Source organism: Scyliorhinus canicula, chromosome 1 (genome assembly GCF_902713615.1).
Source record: "Scyliorhinus canicula chromosome 1, sScyCan1.1, whole genome shotgun sequence".
NCBI lineage: Eukaryota > Metazoa > Chordata > Chondrichthyes > Carcharhiniformes > Scyliorhinidae > Scyliorhinus > Scyliorhinus canicula.
Window position 1 is genome coordinate 1814135 of NC_052146.1, and position 26419 is coordinate 1840553.

Here is a 26419-nt window from a genome sequence, read left to right on the forward strand (position 1 = left end):
CCCGTGTACTAACTTGTGTTTTACACACAAGTCCCCCCCCAGTCCCTTTGTGTTGTAGCTTTCTCCAGTTTTTCTCCATTTAAATATTATTCTGTTGTTTTGTTCTCCCTTCCAAAATGAACTTTTCATAAAAGTGGAAAATAATTTTCCCACATTATACTTCTTTTGTTAACTTACTTAGCCCATTAATATCTCTTCTCCACACATCTTCTCTACTGTGTAGTACTACACTCTGTATGCTTCATCCGATGTCTATGTATTTACATGGTGTATTGGGCCTTACGGTAGCATGGTGGTTAGCATCAATGCTTCACAGCTCCAGGGTCCCAGGTTCGATTCCCGGCTGGGTCACTGTCTGTGTGGAGTCTGCACGTCCTCCCCGTGTGTGCGTGGGTTTCCTCCGGGTGCTCCGGTTTCCTCCCACAGTCCAAAGATGTGCGGGTTAGGTGGATTGGCCATGCTAAATTGCCCGTAGTGTAAGGTTAATGGGGGGATTGTTGGGTTACGGGTATACGGGTTACGTGGGTTTAAGTAGGGTGATCATTGCTCGGCGCAACATTGAGGGCCGAAGGGCCTGTTCTGTGCTGTACTGTTCTATGTTCTATGTTCTATGTTCTATTTATCGTATGTCCTATGTTTTTCATATATGGGACGATCTGTCTGAACTGTAGGCAGAACAATACTTTTCACTGTACCTCAGTACACGTGACAATAAACCCAAGACCCTTCTCGGCGCATCTGATTGCCTCAGTTATTTAAAATCGCTTTGTCTAGGGTAATCTTCATTACAGCCAGAAGCTTTTTTTCACATTATGTTGTTAATACCGCGTATTAAACAGTCACGCAGCATGTCTCTGTGCACTGTGCCGAACTCACAATGCTCGGCCATTTGGCAGAGTCTGACAATGAAGGTGAGGATCATCACTCCTGGATCCCTGACAGCCGAAGTAAACTTGTATTACTGTAGTAGGATTGAAGGTCTGGGGTTAAAATGCTCCTGACCAGTGTCACTAACTGATCTAATGGCTGTTGGGAATGACAAATTCCTTCAGAGGTTGTCGGTCTGGGGCCCACAAACTTTAATAAACCTTCTATTTGTTCTGCAAAAAAGTAATGGAGCCGCTTAATATACGGCTCCAATCTTCGGCCCCCTGGTCAAATGGTCAAGCTTCCACATCATGGGCATTTTTCATCACAGTTTAATGATGCTGTCAATGCTTTTCGATTTCTCTGTTGTTTGTAGGCTTCTCCCCTCCCCCTCGAATTATGAACTACTGAGGACTTGCAATCAATCCAATTTATACTTATCGCCAAAGTGGTGGCTTAAGGCAATACTCAGGAGACTTTCAGTATAACTTAACAAGGATTTATTGGCAACAAGTAAAGGTACACTATACGCAGACACAGAGTCACTAAACAGGCCTTCAGTCTCTGGCTCCATGGTCCACTCTGCCTGGGACCAGCTCCCAGGGCTCCGTGCTTTTTCTCCACTGGTCAGGATTTGAGCGCTCCTGGATGATTTCACGTGTGCCGCAAAGGTAGCCTGAAAGGAGCCACGCTACCACACAGGCACTGCGTGTAATATCGCTAACGGTACAGTTACACATACCCTCAGAGCTCCTCTTTCAGTGGTGAAAGACAACAAGCAGTATTGTCCGAAGACAAAGATTAATCCAATTATAATTTCCTGGAATCATGCAGCACAGCAAAAAGGCCATTTAGTCCATCTTGCCCATGCTTGGATTGGATTTGTTTGTTGTCACGTATACCAAGGTACAGTGAAAAGTATTTTTCTGCGAGCAGCTCAACAGATCATTAAGTACATGGGAAGAAAAGGGAATAAAAGAAAATACATAGGGCAACACAACATACACCTGGTTCTTTGAAAGATCTATCCAATTAGTCCCAATCCCCAGCTTGTTCCCTTATCCCTGCAAGTTTCCCCATTGAAAGTTTACAACAGAATCTGCTTCAACCACCGCGTCAGGTAGTTCATTTCGGATTGTAACCTCACTGTGTAAAAATAAAAATTTCTCTTCTGCTTCTCGTCATCAACTATAAACCTGTATCCTCAGGTTATTTACCGTTTTGTCACTGGAAACAGTTTCTCCTAATTTACTCTATTAAAACGGGTTATGATTTTGGACACATCTGCTAAATGATCCCTTAACCTTCTCTGCACTCAGGAGAACAATCCCAACTTATCTAGTTACTTAACTAGAAGTCCCAGTTTGTAGGTGGAAGAAGGAAATTAAAAATAGCCATGGAGAGAACGGAGCTAACATTTCGAGTCTGGAATGGTGGGTAGCCTGTGTTCTCTCTCCACAGATGCTGTAAGACCGGTTGAGATTGCTCAGCATTGTCTAACTGTTTCAGGTTCCAGCATCCGCAGTAATTTGGTTTCAAAAATTGCCATATTGGATCTGAGTTTTGCAATCCTTACATTTCTGAGCTAATGTCGTTGGTTTATACCATTGCATTTCATAGAGTTCCTTTTCATTTTATTTCCCGACAGTGCCTACCCTTCTTAAATATTTAATTGAAGCACTTTGGACATCCTATGGTCAGAAAAGCATTTAGAACAAATTTTCTTTATTATATTATTTAATTTAGTGAGTATTGTTACGGCGTCCTGGGCTAGCGCGTGATCAATTCCAGCCCCATTTAACCCGGAGTCACAACACAATTGTACAAACCAATAATTCATAGAAAAATACCCAAAGTCTTTGGCCCTTGGCTGCCAATAATTACAGTCACCAAGATTGCAAATGTTTTTTAAAAAGAATTTTATTCAGGATTTTGATATTTTGAGCACCCAAAATAGGAAAGAAAAAATAACACAAAATAAACCCCCAACACCTACCCGTAACCTCAACCAAACACCCCACTGACTGTAATCAGCTGCTTGAAACGTAGTACAAACAAACCCCATCTCTCGAGGAGCCCCTCACTCACCCCCCTCAAAGCAAATTTCACAGGTACAAAAACTCCATTAGGTCCCCCAGCCACACAGAGGCAGAGTGGAGCAACTGACCTCCATCACAACAGGACCGCCTGCGAGCAATCAATGAGCCAAAGGCTCCTGTCTGCAGCTCCAGCAAGTCATAGAATCCCAGTGCAGGAGGCCATTCAGCCCATCGGGTCGGCACAGATACTTAAAAAAAAAACCCCCTACCTAGGCCCTATTCGTGGAACCCTACCCGCAGGGATAATTTAGCATGGCCAATCCACCTAACCAGCACACCTTTAGATTGTGGGAGGGAACCGGAGCACCCGGAGGAAACACATTTAGACACAGGAGAACAGGCAAACTCCGCACACTCAGTCACCCAAGGTCGGAACCGAACCCGGGCCTCTGGCGCTGTGAGTCAGCAGTGCTAACCTATTAGGTTGTGAATGTCAACAGTGACACAGCCTGCACATTCCATTAATATTCTAGATTTCAACATTTTAGGAACTTGTACATGGGTCAGCTACACACCTGAGATCAGAACAGTTTGCAAAGTTATCAACGCTGAGCCTCAACATGCAGCCAGAAATGGCATCCTTTCCAAACAACACTGATGTTGTTTGTGCTGATGAACACAGCCCATTTCCAACTGCAAAACAAAAAGGGATGAAAATGAGGAGAGACAAGTAGAAAGTTGATGTTTTGCTAACAGTTAAAACCCCATTGGACTCTGGCCTTGATTTCTAGGAGGCTGATGCTATAGTATCTGGAGCGACATGGAGGCCAGTCCTTGCTCACCTCAACACTAGCATTGTCAGGAGATGCTCTAAATGAGCCTCTGCTATAGACACACGTGGTCAGAACTCCCACGGTACACAAAGAGAGATAAAATCAGTGATGTTTGAGGAGCACAATGCAATAGGGCACGGGTGACATGTGAGAACAGCATAGCAGAATAGGCAGCTTCAGTGTCGGTGTTTCAATACTCAAAAATACAGCGCCACATTTTAATATGTAATGATAATAAATTTATAATAGCATTTTGTGAAATTTAATTAGGAATAGGATTTTAATCACAATGAATGGAGCAGCAGGTTCGATGGGCAAATGACCCACTCTTGCTCCTATTTTCTATCTTTCTAAGAAATAAAAAAATTGTAACCTTTGCACTTCAGCTGATGTGTTTTTTTACATAGAATTTACAGTGCAGAAGGAGGCCATTCAGCCCATCGAGTCTGCACCGGCTCTTGGAAAGAGCACCCTACCCAAGGTCAACAAATCCACCCTATCCCCATAACCCAGTAACCCCACCCAACACTAAGGGCAATTTTGGACACTAAGGGCAATTTATCATGGCCAATCCACCTAACCTGCACATCTTTTGGACTGTGGGAGGAAACCGGAGCACCCGGAGGAAATCCACGCACACACGGGGAGGATGTGCAGACTCCGCACAGACAGTGACCCAAGCCGGAATCGAACCTGGGACCCTGGAGCTGTGAAGCGATTGTGCTATCCACAATGCTACCATGCTGCCCCTGATGAACTCAGTACAGGAGTTAACGCTCACAACTATTTTAAAACAATTTTAGTTTCCTCATTCTCCATATTATCACCTTACATCTATTTTTACTCATTTTTCCATGACAGGAGGACTGTCTCTGCACCGCTGGAAGACAACAACAGTATCAGAATTTGCAGAGCAGTCTGTGAACCATTAGCTTTCTTACCCCAGCATCCCTAAAGACTAAATTCTAATATCCACAGGAAATATATTACCTGGTTGCCATATGCTTACAGGAGCCTTTTGTAAAGTCTTGCCATTTTCAAAAGCGCCTAAAACGGGCTTGCCAATCTGGTAACCTGAAATCAATAGATACCTTTACATCAGTGTATTTTGCAGAATAAAAGAGTAAAGAAAGAGGCCATTCTGCCATCATGCTGGTTACATCTCTTTGAAAGAACTATTCGATTAGTCCCATTCCTCCTGCTCTTTCCCCATAGTCTCTGTATACCTATTCCCTATATGCATTCATCCAATTCCCATTTGAAAGTTATATTGAATCTGCTTCAAGTTCTCACATCACCTTTCTTTTGCCAATCACCTCCCCTCGCCCTCATTCTTCATTGAATCAGAGTAGCTCCCCTGGCTTGATGGTAGAGTGAGGGTTATGCCAAGTCACAAGTTTACAGACTGTGGTTGAATACAATTTTCCTATTGCTAATGGCCCACACCACCGCTGGATGCCCAGTTCTGTGCTGCTAGTTCTAGTCTTATCACAATACTTCAGCTCAGGTTGAACCAGCGATTATAAGTTTAGCATTACTTCCTTGCTTTAGTGCTGCTATGTTCTATTAATAAAGCAAATTATCGTATGTATTTTTTAAAACTGTTGTTAACTTTTCTTGCCACCTTCAGTTACCCCCCCAGGTCACTTTGCTCCTGCATTCCTTCAAAATTCCACTATTTAGTTCAAATTCTCATTCTGCCTGCTAAAATGTATAACTTCACACTGCCTTCTTCTCCACTCTTGTGTCTGCCCTCTCGCCACTCTGCCCTCCAAATAGTTTACTCCATTTTCTAGTGGTCTGCAAACTTTGAAAATATGTTCTGTAAACCCTAGTCCAGGTTTATCACATAGCCACTTCCTTTAATCCAAGTAATTCAATTAATTTTGTCCAGGATTACTGTCTCTAAAGGCTCCCTGACCATCAACAATAGGCCACTTGGCTGAATTTGATTGCTCTCCCTGTTTTGAGCAGAAGTGTAATGTTGAAAGTTTGCAATGAAAACACAAGTTGGTCTAATTTCAAATATACAAGTGTCATAACAAACTAGGTACAGGAAGAGCCAAGAGGCTGATTGGCCTGCTCCTGTTCTTATAACCCCAAGAGGAATTAACCTAAATAGGTTAATCACTGGGTTTTTGCGGAGGGAAATTTGCAGATAACCAAGTGCTTGTAAATTTCTAGCTCTAGGTCATTCTGAAAACTTCACCTGCCAAAAGAAGCTAACTTGCAATTAATTTTAGCATGGAATGACTCTTTTTATGCTTACATTTTTTAATTCCAAACTTGCATTGATTAAATTTACTGGAAGGTGATGCAAGAAGCTGTAATAAGCTGCAGTCTCACCTGGATTGCCAGACCAAGTCACAGTGGGAGGATGGTCAGTTACTGAGTTAATAAAAGTCGCACTGAATCGCTGGGTCAAAGTAGCTGGAAAGAAAGAGAGTAGGATGAAGATGGAGGTGGGGTGACAAACACAGACTGCGCAGCAGTTAAATTCCATCAGTAAAAAGTGTAAAACTGGCTACTACTAAATAACCAAACAGAAATTGACAATCAGAATCACTGCGATGAAAAGAACATTGTACCTGGAGAATCTAAGGGAACATTTCCCACTGTGACAAGCAAAGTGACATTAGAAATCATGTTTCCTTTCCAGCTGAAGACATATTCTGCCCCCAGAATCATATTTTCACACATTTCGTTGAGAAGTTTGGGATCTGATTTACTAACCAGTTCTGTGTTGAAGAAAACAAACAAATCACAATATTGGTTAAGTTCAAGCCACTGGATTCATTTTGAATCATTTTAGCAGTCAGCATTCAAGATGGGACCAGTGGCCTATGACTAGGCTATAAACTCCGACGGTTTGACAGCAACCTTACAGGTGACACCAAACTTGGTAGGGCACGGTGGAATACTCGGAAAAGAGCTGATCAAGATTTGTACCTGGTCAAATCGGCGACAAATCATGGTTATTCAGACAATGGACATTACCGTATATCAGGAAGCAGGAAAAATGAGGCACATGTGAACGGAACAGGGAAGCATTAACTGACTCGTTGCTCCCCATCTCCCAACTCTTGCACGGTGACAGTAAGCAAATTCGGCAAGGTCAAATATCCAGATTTCCTGCTAAAACTGCACTGTCCAGGTCACGTTGCTGTGTGTACTATCCGACCGTCCCAAAATAAGGAGACTCTCAGACCCTCATGACACTGCAAAGGAGAGCAAGAACTCTAATCCAGGTGTCAAGAGGAGTTAGTTGATAAACTGGAGATTTTGATCCTCGAAAAGACACATTTTATTAGGTCTTATGGAACTACAATATATTTGGGAATGCAGAAGGCAAAGCCAAAAAAATAGCTCCAGATGCAGAAGGAGACAGGGTCAGGATGTGACAAAAAAGTTTGAGGTTTGGGGCAGAAACTAAGAGGTATTTCCTTACACAGAACCGGCCAAAAGGTTGGAACCAAGAAAAGTAGTTGAGTAGAGAATCCAGACTTGGTTAGCTACTAGACGATGTAATGGGAAGACTGGAGGGTTAGAGATCAAATGGGCTGAAGACATTCTTCAACCCCAAGTCCATCTAATGATATTGAGATCTGTCCAGTTCATCTAGCACAGATTACCATTCACATCAGTATTTGTATGCAAGAGCGAAGGATAGCTCTCCCCTGCACATTGGTGTGACCTATGGCGGCACGGTAGCATAGTGGTTACACTGTTGCTTCACAGCGCCAGGGTTCCAGGTTCGATTCCCGGCTTGGGTCACTGTGTGTGGAGTTTGCGTGTTCTCCCAGTGTCTGCGTGGGTTTCCTCCAGGTGCTCCGGTTTCCTCCCAGAAGTCCCGAAAGACGTGCTTGTTAGGTGAATTGGACATTCTGAATTCTCCCTCAGTGTACCCGAACATGCGCCGGACTGTGGCGACTAGGGGATTTTCACTGCAGTGACTTCATTGCAGTGTTAAAACCTAAATTGTGACAATAATAAAGATTATTTCCCCAAAATGATCAAGGTAAAATTGCCAATATCATCCTCAAGGGAATCCCAAAATAAAATTGCAGCAGAAGCTGAGAATCAAGTTCCTGATTATCGTTTAATCCCCGTATTTGATGGGTTACTCATCGAGAAAATGCTGAAACTAAGATTAATTTAAAACATAGCAAAAAATATCAACAAACTCATGCTGGGATTTCATACCTAAAGAAGTTGAGAGATCCTGCAGCTCAGGAAACAAGGATTGACTCGTAGGACTTGGCTCTAAAGTAGTGAAATTGCTGAGGTCTGTGGATTTCTGGTAGAAATTGCTGAGGTCTGTGGATTTCTGGTAGGTTACAACAGTCGGTATCAACACTGCATGGAAGAAGAGGCAATCCAATTGTTATTTCAGCCTCATTCCTACACCTTTCATTTGACTGCCATTTAAAACAAACATTCACTTTATTTCACTTTTGCAATTGGACACTTGAGCAGAAAATTACTTGGGAGGCTAATTAATAATCATTGCATAAATTTGAAGATGGTAGCATGTTTAAACGGTTTTATAAAGATACATACATTTAAGTGAGCAGTGTACCCATCACATCAGGCAGTGGAAGTCATGCAGCAAAGTTCATTCATGCCGTTGGTGTCCTAAAAACATGTCTCAATTCTTACTGAGTTAATGTCCTATTATCACTCAAAGGGTTGTGAATCTTTGAAATTCGCAACCCCAGAGGGTTATGGATAGAAACACAGAAAATAGGTGCAGGAGTGGGCCATTCCGCCCTTCGAGCACCACCATTCAATATGATCATGGCTGATCATGCAAATTCAGTGTCCCACTCCCTCCTTCTCCCCATACCCCTTGACCTCTTTAGCCGCAAGGACCACGTCCAGCTCCCTCTTGAATACATCCAACAAACCGGCCCCAACAGCTTTCTGTGGTAGAGGATTCCACAAGTTCACAACTCTCTGAGAAGAGATTCTTCCTCATCTCAGTCCTGAATGGCTGACCCCTTATTCTTAGGCTGTGACCCCCTAGTTCTGGACGTCCTTCTGGAAGAAGGAACGGAAGGCGCTGTTGCTAGGTTTGCAGATGAAACAAAGATCTGTAGATGGACAGGTAGTATTGAGGAAGCAAAGGGGCTGCAGAAGGATTTGGGCAGGCTAGGAGAGTGGGCAAAGAAGTGGCAAATGAAATACAATGTGGAAAAGTGTGAGGTTATGCACTTTAGGAGGAGGAATTTAGGCATAGACTATTTTCTAAATGGGGAAATGCTTAGGAAATCAGAAGCACAAAGGGATTTGGGAGTGTTTGTTCACGATTCTCTCAAGGTTAACGTGCAGGTTCAGTCGGCAGTTAGGAAGGCAAATGCAATGTTAGCATTCATGTCAAGAGGGCTAGAATACAAGACTAGGGATGTACTTCTGAGGCTGTATAAGAATATAAGAACTAGGAGCAGGAGTAGGCCATCTGGCCCCTCGAGCCTGCTCCGCCATTCAATGAGATCATGGCTGATCTTTTGTGGACTTAGCTCCACTTTCCGGCCCGAACACCATAACCCTTAATCCCTTTATTCTTCAAAATGCTATCTATCTTTACCTTAAAACAGTTAATGAAGGAGCCTCAACTGCTTCACTGGGCAAGGAATTCCATAGGTTCACAACCCTTTGGGTGAAGAAGTTCCTCCTAAACTCAGCCTCAAAATAAGGGGAAGTAGATTTAGGACTATGTCCCCTAGTTCTGCTTTCACCCGCCAGTGGAAACAACTTGCCCGCATCTATCCTATCTATTCCCTTCATAATTTTAAATGTTTCTATAAGATCCCCACTCATCCTTCTAAATTCCAACGAGTACAGTCCCAGTCTACTCAACCTCTCCTCGTAATCCAACCCCTTCAGCTCTGGGATTAACCTAGTAAATCTCCTCTGCACACCCTCCAGTGCCAGTACGTCCTTTCTCAAGTAAGGAGACCAAAACTGAACACAATACTCCAGCTGTGGCCTCACTAACACATTATACAATTGCAGCATAACCTCCCTAGTCTTGAACTCCATCCCTCTAGCAATGAAGGACAAAATTCCATTTGCCTTCTTAATCACCTGTTGCACCTGTAAACCGACTTTCTGTGACTCATGCACTAGCACACCCAGGTCTCTCTACACAGCAGCATGCTTTAATATTTTATCGTTTAAATAATAATCCCGTTTGCTGTTATTCCTACCAAAATGGATAACCTCACATTTGTCAACATTGTATTCCATCTGCCAGACCCTAGCCCATTCACTTAACCTATCCAAATCTCTCTGCAGACTTCCAGTATCCTCTGCACTTTTCGCTTTACCACTCATCTTAGTGTCATCTGCAAACTTGGACACATTGCCCTTGGTCCCTAACTCCAAATCATCTATGTAAATTGTGAACAATTGTGGGCTCAACACGGATCCCTGAGGGACACCACTAGCTACTGATTGCCAACCAGAGAAACACCCATTAATCCCCACTCTTTGCTTTCTATTAATTCACCAATCCTCTATCCATGCTACTACTTTACCCTTAATGCCATGCATCTTTATCTTATGCAGCAACCTTTTGTGTGGCACCTTGTCAAAGGCTTTCTGGAAATCCAGATATACCACATCCATTGGCTCCCCGTTATCTACTGCACTGGTAATGTCCTCAAAAAATTCCACTAAATTAGTTAGGCACGACCTGCCCTTTATGAACCCATGCTGCGTCTGCCCAATGGGACAATTTCTATCCAGATGCCTCGTTATTTCTTCCTTGATGATAGATTCCAACATCTTCCCTACTACCGAAGTTAAGCTCACTGGTCTATAATTTCCTGCTCTCTGCCTACCTCCTTTTTTAAACAGTGGCGTCACGTTTGCTCATTTCCAATCCACCGGGACCACCCCAGAGTCTAGTGAATTTTGGTAAATCATCACTAGTGCATCTGCAATTTCCCTAGCCAGCTCTTTTAGCACTCTGGGATGCATTCCATCAGGGCCAGGAGACTTGTCTACCTTTAGCCCCATTAGCTTGCCCATCACTACCTCCTTAGTGATAACAATCCTCTCAAGGTCCTCACCTGTCATAGCCTCATTTCTATCAGTCACTGGCATGTTATTTGTGTCTTCCACGGTGAAGACCGACCCAAAAAACCTGTTCAGTTCCTCAGCCATTTCCTCATCTCCCATTATTAAAACTCCCTTCTCATCCTCTAAAGGACCAATATTTACCTTGGCCACTCTTTTGTCCCAATGGGCAGACGTAGCATGGGTTCATAAAGGGCAAAACTAATTTAGTGGAATTTTTTGAGGACACTCTGGTCAGACCCCATTTGGAGTGTTGTGAGCAGTTTTGGGCCCTGTATCTAAGGAAGGATGTGCTGGTCTTGGAAAGGGTCCAGAGAAGGTTCACAAGAATGTCCCTGGAATGAACAGCTTGTCGTATGAGGAACGGTTGAGGACTCTGGGTCTGTAGTCATTGGAGTTTAGAAGGATGATGGAGGATCGTATTGAAACTTACAGGATACTGCGAGGCCTGGATAGAGTGGACGTGGAGAGGATGTTTCCACTTGTAGGAAAAACTAGAAGCAGAGGACACAATATCAGATGAAAGGGACGATCCTTTAAAACAGAGATGAGGAGGAATTTCTTCAGCCAGAGAGTGGTGAATCTGTGGAACTCTTTGCAGCAGAAGGCTGTGGAGGCCAAATCACTGAGTGTCTTTAATACAGAGATAGATAGGTTCTTGATTAATAAGGGGATCAGGGGCTATGGGAAGAAGGCAGAAGAATGGGGATGAGAAAAATATCAGCCACGATTGAATGGCGGAGCAGACTCGACGGGCCGAGTGACCTAATTCTGCTCCTATGTCTTATGGTCTTATGATCCCCAACATCAGGAACATTCTTCCCGCATCTATCCTGTCCAATCCCATCAGGATTTTATGTTGCTATGAGATCCTCTCTCATTCTTCTAAACTCCAGTGAGTACAAGCCCAGTCTATCCAGTCTTTCTCCATATGTCAGTCCTGCCATCCCGGGAATTAGTCTGGTGAACCTTCGCTGGACACCCTCAATAGCAAGAATGGCCTTCCTCAAACTAGGAGACCAAAACTGCACACAATACTCAAAGTGTGGCCTCACCAAGGCCCTGTATAACTGCAGCAAGACATCCCTACTCCTATACTCAAATCCTCTCGCCAGCGTGCCATTAGCTTTCCTCACCGCCTGCTGTACCTGCATGCCAACCTTCACCGCCTGCTGTACCTGCATGCCAACCTTCAGCCACTGTTCCACCGTGACATCCAGGTCTCATTGCACTTCCTCTTTTCCTAAACTGCCACCATTCAGATAATCTGACTTTGTTTTTGCCACAAAAGAGGCATTATAATGCACATTATACTGCATTTGCCAAGTATTTGCCCACTCAGCCAGCCTGTTCAAGTCACCCTGAAGCCTCTCGGCATCCTCCTCACAGCACACACTGCCACCCAGCTTAGTGTCATCTGCAAATTTGGCGATATTACATGCAATTGTTCGTCCAAATCATTAATTTGGAACAGCTGGGGTCCCAGCACTGAACCTTGCGGTACCCCACGAGTCACAAAGTCAATAAATGGTTTTGTTCTTCGGGCATACACCTGCCACAAAGCAAACTTGCTTTTTTTCCAACCTAAGGAATTCCATGAGGTCGCTCACCCACACCTGTGGTTTTGGCAGCCACGAGTCCCTCCATCCCAACAGGATCCATCTCTGGACTACCAGTGAGGCAAAGGCCAAACCGCCGGACTTTCTCACCCCTTGGTCTCCCGGGTCTTCTGACACAAATCCAAGCTCAGGAAGCTGCCCCCCACGATTAGAACTCCAAACCGCTCAATGCCCAGCCATCGCCACGTCCGGAACCCCACGTCCAGTCTCCCCGGAACAAAACGGTGATTCCTGCAAATCGGAGCCCAAACTGAGGCACCTTCCAGCTTCAGGTGCTGCCGCCACTGTCCCCACACCCTCAGGCAGCCACCACTACCGGACTTATGGAATACGGTAGGAATGGCAGAGGTGCCGACAATAATACCCCTAAACTAGTGTCCTTACAAGAGGCTGCCTCTCACACTGACCCTTCCCCCATTACCCACTTTCTGACCATGGCTTAATTTGCTGCCCAGTAGTAGTTCATCAAATCTGGAAAGGCAAGCCCTCCCCCCACCCATGTCCCCGCTCCAGCAGCACCTTCTTCAACCCCTCCTTTTTTCAAACCACTTGAACTCTTCCAGAGTCCTGAGTCACAGAGCACGGTAAATTCCACGATTCTATGATTCTATGAATGCTGGAAAATGATCACCAATGCGTCCACTCTTTCTAGGGCCACTTCCTTAAGTGCTCTGGGATGCAGGGCATCAGGCCCTGGGGACTTACCGGTTTTAATCCCATCAATTTCCCGATTAATAAGGATTTCTTCAGTTCCTCCTTCATGCTAGACCCTCTGACCCCTAGTATTTCCAGAAGTTTATTTGTATCTTGGGCGGAGAGATGGCGGATGGAGTTTAATCCGGACAAATGTGAGGTAATGCATTTTGGAAGGTCTAATACAGGTAGGGAACATACAGTGAATGGTAGAACCCTCAAGGGTATTGACAGTCAAGAGAGATCTAGGAGTACAGTTCCACACACCTCCACACAGGTGGAGAAGGTAGTCAAGAAGGCATACGGCATGCTTGCCTTCATTGGCCGGGGCATTGAGTATGAGAATTGGCAAGTCATGTGGCAGCTGTATAGAACCTTAGTTAGGCCACACTTGGGAGTATAGTGTTCAATTCTGGTCGCCACACTACCAGAAGGATGTGGAGGCTTTAGAGAGGGTGAGAAGAGATTTACCAGGATGTTGTTCTCACTGGAACGATGGAGGTTGAGGGGCGACTTGACAGAGGTCTACAAACTTATGAGGGGCATAGACCGAGTGGATAGTCAGAGGCTTTTTCCCAGGGTAGAGGGGTCAATTACCAGGGGGCATAGGTTTAAGGTGCGAGGGGCAAGGTTTAGAGGAGATATCCAAGGCAAGGTTTTTTGGTTTTTTTACACAGAGGGTAGTGGGTGCCTGGAACTCACTGCCGGAGGAGATGGTGAAAGCAGGGACAATAGTGGCGTTTAAGGGACATATTGACAAATACATGAATCAGATGGGAATAGATGGATACGGACCCTGGAAGTGTAGAAGATTTTAGTTTAGACGGGCAACATGGTCGGCGCAGGCTTGGAGGGCCGAAGGGCCTGTTCCTGTGCTGTACTTTTCTTTGTTCTTTGTATCCTCCTTAGTGAAGACAGATCCAAAGTAATTGTTCAACTGCTCTGCCATCTCGTTGTTGCCCATTACGATTTTCACCTGATTCTAACTTTAAGGGACCTACATTTGTCTTCACCAGTCTTTTTCTCTTCACCTATCTCGAAGCCATTGCAGTCAGTTTCTATGTTTCTGCAAGCTTACTCTTGTATTCTATTTTCCCCCCGAATTAAACCATTTGTCCTCCTCTGCTGAATGTTAAATGTCTCCGTCCTCAGGCTTGCTGCTCTTTCTGGCCAATTTATACGCCTCCGCTTTGGCCTTTCCCTTAATTGCCATGGTTGAGTCACCTTCCCCGTCTTACTCTTGTTCCAACATTAAATATTTTTAAGGCTTGGATAGATAGATTTTTGGTCTTTCAGCGAATCAAGTGATATGGGGAGTGAGAAAAGAAAATGGAGTTGAAGTCCAATATCAGCCACAATCATATTGGATGGCAGCGTAGGCTCTAATGAGTCACTTGGTCTATTCCTGCTACTATTCCTTGTGTTCTTCTGGTAGTGTGCTCTTGCATCCCACAACCCTCCATAGGCTGAGGTTCCAATTGCAGATGTTCCATTTAAGGGAAACACTAGGTAGAAGTTAGGTTAGATAGGGTGGACAGTGAGAGCCTTTTTCCTCGGATGGTAATGTCCAGCACGAGGGGACATAGTTTTAAATTGAGGGGAGATAGATATAGGACCAATGTCAGAGGTAGATTCTTTACTCAGAGAGTAGTAAGGGCGTGGAATGCCCTGCCTGCAACAGTAGTGGACTCGCCAACACTAAACGCATTCAAATGGTCATTGGATAGACATATGAACGATAAGAGAATAGTGTAGATGGGCTTTAGAGGGGTTTCACGGTCGGCGCAACATCGAGGGCCGAAGGGCCTGTACTGCGCTGTAATGCTCTATGTTCTATATTCTAAAATGGGGAGAGTCAGAGGAAACAGTTGAGTAAAAGCTCCCCGAGATTACTCTTGCACTTCTCCAGTCCAAGACTGAGTGAGAAGGGTTCAGGGACTCAGTGATCCGTTCAGCTAGACTCAGCACACAACAGGGACAATTGCAGCTGAAGAAGCAAATGTTCGGAGGTTCCAAAGCACAACATGGGGCACAACGACCAACCCGTGCCAATTTCCTTCTCTGCCCAAAGCTGCAAGGCTATGACTATTCGGTGCTTCACAAATTACCCAAGCTTTCAGAGGAACAACAGGGCTAATCGAGGACAGCATTTTCTTAACTCATAGAAACCTTAGTGATGCTCCATTTACACTCTTCTAGTTTTAAAGCTTGACATCAGAACAGGAATCAAATCTTATTTATAGAATAGCATAGCACATTTAGCCTATTTAGCCTATGCCAGTTTTGGGAAAGAAAATCCAATTGGCCCCAAAACCCTCCTTTCTCCCCTGGAGCCCTGCGATTTCCACCGCCACTCATCATCATGTATTAATCGGTGATAACCCTCACAAAGACCACGAGGAATCACTCACTGATCTCCCTGGAGGGCTAGTTTAAGAGTTCCCACGGTACCGGGCGGAGGCCCATCCAGCTGGGACCCGTTATCAAGGACTATCCCAGACCCGGACTGGGAGGCCCTGTTCAACCTGGGCTGGGACACCAGTGTTGTATGCCACTGGTGCGGCTTTACTTTTGAGCAAAACAAATTTAATTTAACCTTTATCTTAGTGTCACTTGGATTACTACACTATCCAATTTCATATGATGGCCCAGGGGTTAGCACTGCTACTTCACAGCGCAGGGAACCCGGGTTCAATTCCAGCCTCGGGTGACTGTTTGTGTGGTGTTTGCACTTTCTCCCCGTGTCTGCGTGGGTTTCCTCCGGGTGCTGCAGTTTCCTCCCACAGTCCAAAGATGTGCAAGTTAGGTGGCTTGGCCGTCCTAAATTGTCCCTTAGGTGTCCAAAAGGTTAGGTGGGGTTACTGGGTTAAGGAGATAGGGAGGAGGCGTGGGCTTAAGTGGGGTGCTCTTTGCAAGGGCCGATGCAGACTCGATGGACCGAATGGCCTCCTTCTGCACTGCAAACTCTATCTGTTTCCACTGACTTTCAGGAAGCTCATTCCAGATCACAAGAACTCACTGGGGCAAAAGAATTCTCATGTCCAATCTGGTTCTTTTATGAAATTACCTAAAAAGGGCAGAACGGTGGCCTAGTGGTTAGCACAACCGCCTCACGGCGCTGAGGTCCCAGGTTCGATCCCGGCTCTGGGTCACTGTCTGTGTGGAGTTTGCACATTCTCCCCGTGTCTGCGTGGGTTTCGCCCCCACAACCCAAAAATGTGCAGAGTAGGTGGATTGGCCACGCTAAATTGCCCCTTATTTGGAAAAAATAATTGGGGAATCTAAATTTTTTTTTTAAATGAAATTACCTAAAATACGTGTCCTCTTGTTTCCGATCCTCCTGCCACAGGAAATAATTTCTACTTATTCTATTAAAAGCCCACAATTTAATCAAATGAAGCAAATGAAAGTAAACAGTGCCATTCTTTCTAATCACTAGCTTTCGGAGCACTGCTCCTTCCTTAGGTGAATCAATTTAGCGGATGAAGGAGCAGTGCTCCGAAAGCTAGTGATTTGAAACAAACCTGTTGGACTTTAACCTGGTGTTTTAAGACTTCTTACTGTGCTCACCCCAGTACAAGGACGGCATCTCCACAGCATTCTTTCTAATAAACATGGAACTTACATCCCTGGCCATTCTCGATATCGTCACCAAGTCCGTGGAAACCTGTACAAGCTGCAGCAGTGAGAGGACTCACACAAAGGGTGTCAAAATCTTCAAGATAGGCCACGGGTGCATTCTTTAAGCATTGACCATTCAAAGATCTCTGCAACAGAAACATACAGTATCCAAAAAGTAAGAGGTGAAACAGCTTTGCCCTTTATCCAGTTTCTCAAATTATCATTTCATAAACATAGAACATACATGCAGAAGGAGGCCATTCGTCCCATCGAGTCACCACAGGCCCACTGTTATGGGCCATGGTTTACAGAACCCCAAAGTGTATCATGGAGTTCACCTGACCCACAACTTTTAATAGATTGTGGTATGGGGAGCACACAGCCCACTCTACAGGTGTGGTACAGCAGAAATGGAAAAGCATTTTTTAAAAAGCAAAACAATGTTTATTCTATGTACCCAAGTTAACCTTTTTAAAACATACAGTGAACATCTTAGCAACCATCAATTCAAATACAACCCCTAAAGAGTGCAACACTAAGTAATGCTTACGCTGTCCTTTTAACATCCATAAGACTTACAAAAAATATAACCTTTAACAGAAGCACATCAGGTTAAAGTCACTACTCAAAACATTTATAATTCTGAATTCACCAAATCATCAAGAGACAGTCTTTTCATGGCAGAGAGAACAGCAGTACAGCTGCTTTGTCTGGCTTCAGCTCCGACACTGAAAACGAAACCAAAAAGACACAGACACACCCAAGCTTTTCTCAAGTGAAACTAAAAAGCAGAGCCAGAGCTCAGCTCCACCCACACTCTGACATCACTGCAGTAACATGAGCAGCCAAACATTTCTTAAAGCGACATTCTCATATCACCACTTGAGCCCTCACTTCCACCCTATCCCTGTAGCCCAATAACCCCTTCTAACCTTTTTGGTCACTAAGGGCAATTTATCATGGCCAATCCACCGAACCTACACGTTTTTGGACTGTGGGAGGAAACCGGAGCACCCGGAGGAAACCCACGCAGACACGGGGAGAACGTGCAGACTCCGCACAGACAGTGACCAAGCGGGGAATCGAACCTGGGACCCTGGCGCTGTGAAGCCAGTGCTATCCACTTGTGTTACCATGCCATCCACCATTCAAGGTTCTCACAATTTCTTAGGTTACTTGACTTAATGTCAATTATCATTCAAAAATATCAGAAACCGGGAGGTGTATTATTTCTTATCCATAGCCTTTGTAGACCAGCTGGATGGAATAGACCATTTCTGTGCTGTGTATTGTGTGATCTTCAAGTTGGCAGCAGTAAATAGCCATTTGTGATTTTCACCAGATGATCTAATTTTTACCTTGCACAATCTTAAAGTGTAAGGAAATAGTTTCTCTTACTAGTTACATTTAAGGAATTTCAAAAGGTGCTTTTCACCAAAGGTTCTATTTAAAAGATACCTTAATTGAATAATCTGCCAGATCCTATCCTGGATCATCTGCAGCTAGGAAGGTTGGTTAAATTGCGCAAGTTCTCAGATACTGGAACAGGAACAGATGTGACATGCACGCTGCTGTACCTATGAGGATCCCAGACCAGACCCCAACATATGTTCGGACACCAGACAGGAGCCCCAATCACTTTTTTTAAGTTTGTAAATCTGTGAGGAAAGGATGCTTCACTCCAGGAGTAATTCTATGCACATAAGACCATTAGACATAGAAGTAGAATTAGGCCACTCGGCCCATCGCGTCTGCTCCGCCATTCAATCATGGCTGATATTTTCTCATCCCCATTCTCCTGCCTTCTTCCCATAACCCCTGATCCCCTTATTAATCAAGAACCTATCTATCGCTGTCTTAAAGACACTCAGTGATTTGGCCTCCACAGCCTTCTGCGGCAAAGCGTTCCACAGATTCACCACCCTCTGGCTGAAGAAATTCCTCCTCATCTCCGTTTTAAAGGGTCGTCCCTTTAGTCCGAGATTGTGTCCTGTTTGTTTTAATATAACAGTATTATTGTGATCCCAGACGAGACCCCAACAGTTGCTAGGATACTGGACAGAAACCCCAATATTTTATTTTAGTTTTGTAAGGAAAGGATACCTCACTCCAGGAGTGATTTCACACAAAACAGGGATATGGTATATTAAAAAACTTTATTACTAACTCAGTATTAATATATCTTTTGCATCACACAAGAAAATAGCTTATAATGACCCTTTAAATAATGCTAATCAATACAGTAAGAAGTCTTACAACACCAGGTTACCAACAGGATTTGTTTTGAAACACTAGCTTTCGGAGCACAGCTCCTTCCTCAGGTGAGGTCCATTGGGCTTTAACCTGGTGTTGTAAGACTTCTTACTGTGCCCACCCCAGTCCAATGCCGGCATCTCCACATCAATCAATACAGTGACACAATAACCCTTAACTGCTATCTTTATTCCCACTCAAACAACAAAATCATCTCCAATCACAATCCACTTTTAAATACAGTTAACAGTCAGGAATACTTTGAGAAAGAGAGATCTTTTGAGACTGTTTGAAACAAAGCGACCCCATCTGGTCAGGATAATGCAGAATCTCTGGCTTTATTTCTTCAGAAACCTTCTTAGCTCACCTTCCAGCCAAAACTAACTCTGAAACCTTCAACGCCCGACTGCTTCAACCCCTGGCACCTCCCATTCACAACATCATCTTACTAAGTGGATCATAATGTCTCTAATTAACTACTCCCCAAACTTTTACACTGTTTTAATCACACCTCTGGCTCCAAAAAGCCTAGCTGTCTTTCTTTCAAATCTGGATTTTTAAAACATGACTGCAAAAGTCACATAGTAACCCAGGCTTTTACCTTTACTGGGCCAAATACATATAATACAATATATCTGAAATTCCTACATTATAAACACAGTTTTAAATTAACCAATGGTTAATAATAAAATGAAACGCTATTTAACTGCTACCTTTTTTTATCTCCAATCAAGCAAACTCCATCACAGGTCAAAACACACTTTTTAATAAAGTAAGCAAACACAGGATTACTTGCCAGCCTCTGGATGAAGAATTCCTTTAACAGACTGCTTGGAGAGAGAGAGATCCTGCCAGGAAACAGCATGCATATTCTGGTCCGTGTCAGACTACCACTTAACTTAACCGTATCTGCAGAAGCTGCTGTTCAGCTCCCAGTCAAAATTGACTGCTGCAACCCTGGCTCCTCCTATTAATTACAACATCCCCATTCCACTCAAATTCCATGACTTGATTACTTAAGTTTAAACACAATGTATTTAATTATCTATTCCCAGAAGTCATAACAAAACCCCGTTACCCCTCTCCTGAAATGAAATGATAATCGCTTATTGTCACAAGTAGGCTTCAATGAAGTTACTGTGAAAAGCCCCTAGTCGCCACATTCCACGCCTGTACGGGGAGGCTGGTATGGGAATTGAACCGTGCTGCTGGCCTGCCTTGGTCTGCTTTAAAAGCCAGCGATTTAGCCCAGTGTGCTAAACCAGCTCCTTGTAAGCATTCGCATGGTTTTAAAGAACGATGATCTCACTTTTACAACGTCTTAATTGCACCTTCTGCAGATCCAGCGCCTGCTTTACTTTTAAACCAGGATTTTAAAAAAATATTACTGCAGCAAAAAAATATACTGTATATATATATATATATATAAATATATAAAGGAGAGGCATAGCATAGTGGTATTGTCGCTGAAACCAATGAGAAAGTGCTGGAAAATCTCAGCAGTATATTTATAGGATTTTAATATTTTATCTTCTAATTAATCAACTTGAATTCCCGGGGCAGCACGGTGGTGCAGTGGTTAGCACCGAGGTCCCAGGTTCAATCCCGGCTCTGGGTCACTGTCCGTGTGGAGTTTGTGCATTCTCTCCATGTCTGCGTGGGTTTCGCCCCCACAACCCAAAGATGTGCAGGGTAGGTGGATTGGCCACGCTAAATTGCCTCTTAATTGGAAAAAATGAAATGGGTACTCTATTTTTTTTTAAATCAACTCTGAATTCCCAGCAGCTTTGGCACAAATTGAATTTACCGCCCGAGATCTTTAGTCTTGGTGTCTGATTACTGGACCAGTAACATAATCCCAGATAATAACGACAAAAGTTCAGGAAGTATTTCATTGGATATGATCCACTGTGAGATGGTTAGAGGTTGCAATAAGGCACTGTGCAAATGCAAAATATTTTTTCCACCTCTCATAGGCATAGTTTTTTAAATAAATTAACCTTAATTCAGACACTGAATTAGAGCAGTGATAAGTTTGACTACTGATCCACTGAATATTATGAAACTCATTTACAATCTTAGCAAAGTTTAATTTATCTTTCGTCTCCCTTGAAATTACTATGTTATAGCAATAATGCGCTGTTATTCCTACCTGTGGAATAATAAGGTACTCATCATCATTTTTAACAATTGGGTCTCCTTGATGGTAGCCAACTGGTATATGTGCCACTGGAGGCGTCACTGCCCAAAAGGAAAGGTCACTAGAAACCTTGCTGTTGAAAGCAAGTTCAAAAGGAGATTAAATCCCAGTGCATTCGGAATTTACCACATTTCTTCACAGGCATAGACGCAAGGATATGGGGAATACAGTCAACTGCATTTATTATCAGAATACAGATTTCAAAGAGGCAACATGAAGTTCAATAGCGGGCAGCACGGTAGCGTAGTGGTCAGCACTGTTGCCTCACGGCGCTGAGGACCCTGGTTCGATCCCGGCTCTGGGTCACTGTCCGTGTGGAGTTTGCACATTCTCCCAATGTTTGCATGGGTTTCAACCCCACAACCCAAAAATTTGCAGGGCAGGTGATTTGGCCATGCTAAATTGTCCCTTAATTGGAAGAAAAGGTGGCCAGAGTTAGAAAGGTGCTGCTATAGAGGGGAAAGCAGTCAGGGGGTTTGAGTCTTCCAAACCTGATGTATTATTACTGGGTGGCGAATATGGAGAAGGTGCGGAACTAGGTCAGAGGGGTAGAATCATAGAATTTACAGTGCAGAAGGAGGCCATCTGGCCCATCGACTCTGCACCAGCCCTTACAAAGAGCACCCTACTCAAGCCCACACCTCCACCCTATCCCCGTAACCCAGTAACCTGCACTTGACCTTTTTGGACACCAAAGGCAATTTAGCATGGCCAATCCACCTAACCCACACATCTTTGGACTGTGGGAGAAAACCGGAATACCCGGAGGAAACCACGCAGTCAGGGGGAGAAAGTTCAGACTCCGCACAGACAGTGACCCAAGCCAGGAATTGAACCTGTGGCCCTGGAGCTGTGAAGCAACTGTGCTAACCACTGTGCTACCATGATGCCCGTTGACTCCCAGTGGGTCAGAATGGATGAGACTTTGTGTAGGGGCGGGAATGAAGGCGCTAGCAACAGCACCACTCCAGATGGCCCCGCGGAAATACTCGGGGAGTCTGGTAATAATAGCTTTATTGTGAATTTGGAGACAGTTTCGGCAACACTTCGGGTTGGGCAGGGTCAAGGGAAATGCCGATTTGGGGGAACCACAGATTTGAGCCAGGGAAGTGGGATGGAAATTTTCGGAACTTGGAGGTGAAGAGGATTAAGATACTAAAAGATTTGTTTCTTGGGGGTCGGTTTGCAGGAATAAAGGAGCTGGGAGCGAAGTACAGGCTGGAGCAGGGGGAAATATTTAGATATTTAGGGCAGCACGGTAGCATTGTGGATAGCACAATTGCTTCACAGCGCCAGGGTCCCAGGTTCGATTCCGGCTTGGGTCACTGTCTGTGCGGAGTCTGCACATCCTCCCCGTGTGTGCGTGGGTTTTCTCCGGGTGCTCCGGTTTCCTCCCACAGTCCAAAGATGTGCAGGTTAGGTGGATTGGCCATGATAAATTGCCCTTAGTGTCCAAAATTGCCCTTAGTGTTGGATGGGGTTACTGGATTATGGGGATAGGGTGGAGGTGTTGACCTTGGGTAGGGAGCTCTTTCCAAGAGCCAGTGCAGACTCGATGGGCCGAATGGCCTCCTTCTGCACTGTACATTCTGTGATACATGCAGGTTCGAGATTTTGCCAGGAAGGAGATACAGAGCTTCCCGGTGGAGCCGGCCTCTATATTGCTGGAGGAGATTGCTGGAGAAGGTGCTGGCGATAGGGGGACTGGAGAACGGGGTAGTGTCGGCAGTTTACGGGGCTATTTTGGAAGAGAAGGCACCACTGGAAGGGATCAAAGCAAAGGAGGAGGAAGAGTTGAGAGAGGGTACGGAGGCAGGGTTCTGGTGTGAGGTGCTCCGGAGAGTGAACACCTCCACCTTGTACTTGAGGTTGGGGCTGATACAGCTGAAGGTGGTATATAGAGCGGGGGGGCCTCCACGAATCACGTTCATATGTTTTGGTCCTGTCCAAAGCTGGAGGGTTAATGGAAGGAGGTTTTTAGGGTAATCTCGAAAGTGGTGCACGTAAACTGGACCCAGGCCCCTGGGAGGCCATATTTAGGGTGTCGGACAAGCCGGGGTTAGAAACGGGTGCGGAGGCAGATGTTGTAGCCTTCGCCTTGTTGATCGCCCGAAGGCGGATCCTGTTGGGAGGGAGATCAACCTCTCCGCCCTGGCGTGGCGGGGGACCTGCTGGAATTCTTAACTCTTGAGAAGGTTAAGTTTGAACTGAGGGGAAGGATGGAGGGGGGCGGGAATGAAGGGAATGAAGGCGCTAGCAACAGCACCACTCCCGATGGCCCCAGGGAAATACTCAGGGAGTCTGGAAATAATAGCTTGATTGTGAATTTGGAGGCAGTTTCGTCAACACTTCGGGTTGGGGCAGGGTCAAGGGAAACGCCGATTCGGTGGAACCACAGATTTTTTTTTTTTTATATATAATTTTTATTGGAATTTTTTACAGAAAATATAAAACATAACGACAAACAATGAAATGCAACAAAATAACCCATAATAACTGTGACACCCCCAGACCGTATCGGCGCATGTATCACATCCCCCCACCCCCCCAACCCTAATGAACAACAAAAGAACTTTAAAAATATTAAAATTAAATAAACAAACATAGTCATTGTCGGCCCCCCCCCTTTTCCCTCCCCTTTTCCCTCCCCGGGTTGCTGCTGCTGCTGTCCCCGTACCCTATCGTTGAGCCAGAAAGTCGAGGAAAGGCTGCCACCGCCTAAAGAACCCTTGTACCGACCCTCTCGGAACCACAGATTTGAGCCAGGGAAGAGGGACGGAAATTTTCGGAACTGGGAGGTGAAGAGGATTAAGATACTAAAAGATTTGTTTCTTGGGGGTCGGTTTGCAGGAATGAAGGAGCTGGGAGCGAAGAACAATTCTTGAGCGTTATTCATTTTGCACTTTCAAGAATTGGATAACATCGAACATTAAGGGTTGGGGGGAAGGGGACTGTATGTGGTACTGGTGACTATGGTGATTCCTGATTCCTTTTCGTTATTTGTTTATGTTAACATGCGGGCTGCTGTTTGGGGGTTTGGTGGGAGGATGGGATTGTTGATGTTAATATGGGGATTGGCATTGTATTCATTACTGCTTATTGTTTATTGTTAGTGGGTGCAAATTTGGGAGAAAATGTGAAAAAGGAGAATAAAAAAATTTTTTTGTTAACTGGAAAAAAACAATTGTGTACTCTAAATTGAAAAAAACATGAACTTCAATCTGGAATTGATAGTGGAACTTGCATCTACATGGACTGGTTAAGGAAGATGGCATTGATGCATTGAAAGTGAAGCTAGTGAAGTAAATGTGAAGGATCCAGAGGATATGTTGATTGGAGAAGAAATAAAGACGTTGCCGGGCAGCACAGTGGTTAGCACTCCTGCCTCACTGCGCCGATGTCCCGGGTTCGATCCCGACTCTGGGTCACTGTCTGTGTGGTGTTTGCACATTATCCCCGTGTTTGCGTGGGTTTCGCCCCCACAACCCAAAAATGTGCAGGGTAGGTGGATTGGCCACACTAAAATTGCCCCTTAATTGGAAAAAAATATATTTTTTTTAAATAAAGACTTTGTAAGGAGGCTCATGTGGAGTAAGCAGGCCAATATTGATCCATTGGGCTGCATGGCCTGTTTCTGTGCTGTAAATTCCATGCCATATTTTCAAAGATTAATTACAAATAGCTTTTCATGCTCTTCATTCACTATACCACAACTGATTGGAGAATGAAGACTGGCCTGGAAGAGTTACCAGGTCACCTGTGCCAGTTATCAAATTTAACATCAGTCCGGCTTTCGCACCATCTCTCTGACATCAATTCAGCCCTCTTACAATTGCAAAATCTTCACAGCTAGTTTCCTGCATACACCTCAGTCTGAACCTTCAGGTATGGGAAGCACATTTCAACACAAGAATCAATGGAGCAACACATAATGTGGTGAAGACCCAGAGTTCTAGTAAGAGGAGCTGCCGGACTGAAATACATTTCATTTCAGGGGTGATGCTTTGGGAGGTGGGGGATAGTGGGAGTGAAGGGGACTTCATTTATAGATTTCCTGTGGGTTTTCCCCACAGTAAATCAAGTGATCAATTGCCCTTAGTGTCCAAAAGGTTAGGTTAGGTAGGGTTACTTGGTTAAGGGGATAGGGTGGGGGGCCTGACCCTAGGTAGCATACCCTTTTCAGAGGGTCAGTGCAGACTTGATGGGCTGAATGTCCTCCTTCTGCACTGAAGTGATTCTGTGATTCTAAGAATAGACTATTCGTTAAGGAGTCAAGACTTTTAGGCTACAAAGTTTAATAATAATAATAATGATAATAATAATAGCTTATTGTCACAAGTAGGCTTCAATGAAATTACTGTGAAAAGCCCCTAGTCGCCACATCCCAGTGTCTGTTCAGGGAGGCCGGAACGGGAATTGAACCCAGGCTGCTGGTATTGTTCTGCTTAACAAGCCAGCTATTTAGCCCACTGTGCTAAACCAGCCCCTAACCCCAAGTCTAACTTAAATGAAATGAAATGAAAAAAAAAATGAAAATCGCTTATTGTCACAAGTAGGCTTCAAATTAAGTTACTGTGAAAAGCCCCTAGTCGCCACATTCCGGCGCCTGTTCGGGGAGGCTGGTACGGGAATTGAACCGTGCTGCTGGCTTGCCTTGGTCTCCTTTCAAAGCCAGCGATTTAGCCCTGTGCTAAACCAGCCCCTAAATAAGCCCGTAAATAAGTCAGAGTCCAAGTAAAATTAAATATAATGAGTGGGAAAAACAAGAAGTACCAAGGTAAATAATGCAAATATGCAGTTTGTCAGTCAGCTGTCATAGAGAGAAAAGATGTGGAGATGCCGGCGTTGGACTGGGGTGGACACAGAAAGAAGTCTTACAACACCAGGTTAAAGTCCAACAGGTTTGTTTTGAATCACTAGCTTTCGGAGCACTGCTCCTTCCTCACGTGAATGAATCCACAAACCTGGCAATAGTACATTCATTTCCCTGGTCCAAGTTACCAAAATAATTGTGGCCCCAGCACGGATCCCTGTGGCACTCCACCAGACATAGGTTGCCATCCTGAAAATGCCCTTCCCGTCATACTCTGTCTTCTTCAGTTAGCCAATCCTCTATCCATGTCAGTTAGGTTTAGCATAAGGGTTGGAGGTGAAGATCAGAAATCTGTATCATTTCACAGTTGTTCTGCACTTGTATAAATGCGGCAGATT

At 44.5% G+C, this 26419-nt stretch overlaps 1 protein-coding gene across 2 annotated transcripts in view; it reads right to left on the reverse strand.

Moving 5' to 3' along the window:
* tctn2 (tectonic family member 2) overlaps positions 1-26419 on the reverse strand; it is a 66343-nt gene that overhangs the window by 21718 nt on the left and 18206 nt on the right. For both annotated transcript variants that reach the window (XM_038798413.1, XM_038798326.1), the window contains exons 7-13: positions 21161-21281; positions 16760-16901; positions 7943-8095; positions 6328-6477; positions 6086-6169; positions 4730-4813; positions 3482-3599 (exon numbers count right to left, since the gene is read on the reverse strand). In XM_038798413.1, the coding sequence (XP_038654341.1) occupies positions 3482-3599; positions 4730-4813; positions 6086-6169; positions 6328-6477; positions 7943-8095; positions 16760-16901; positions 21161-21281 (852 nt within the window). The remainder of the gene's footprint in view (positions 1-3481; positions 3600-4729; positions 4814-6085; positions 6170-6327; positions 6478-7942; positions 8096-16759; positions 16902-21160; positions 21282-26419) is intronic.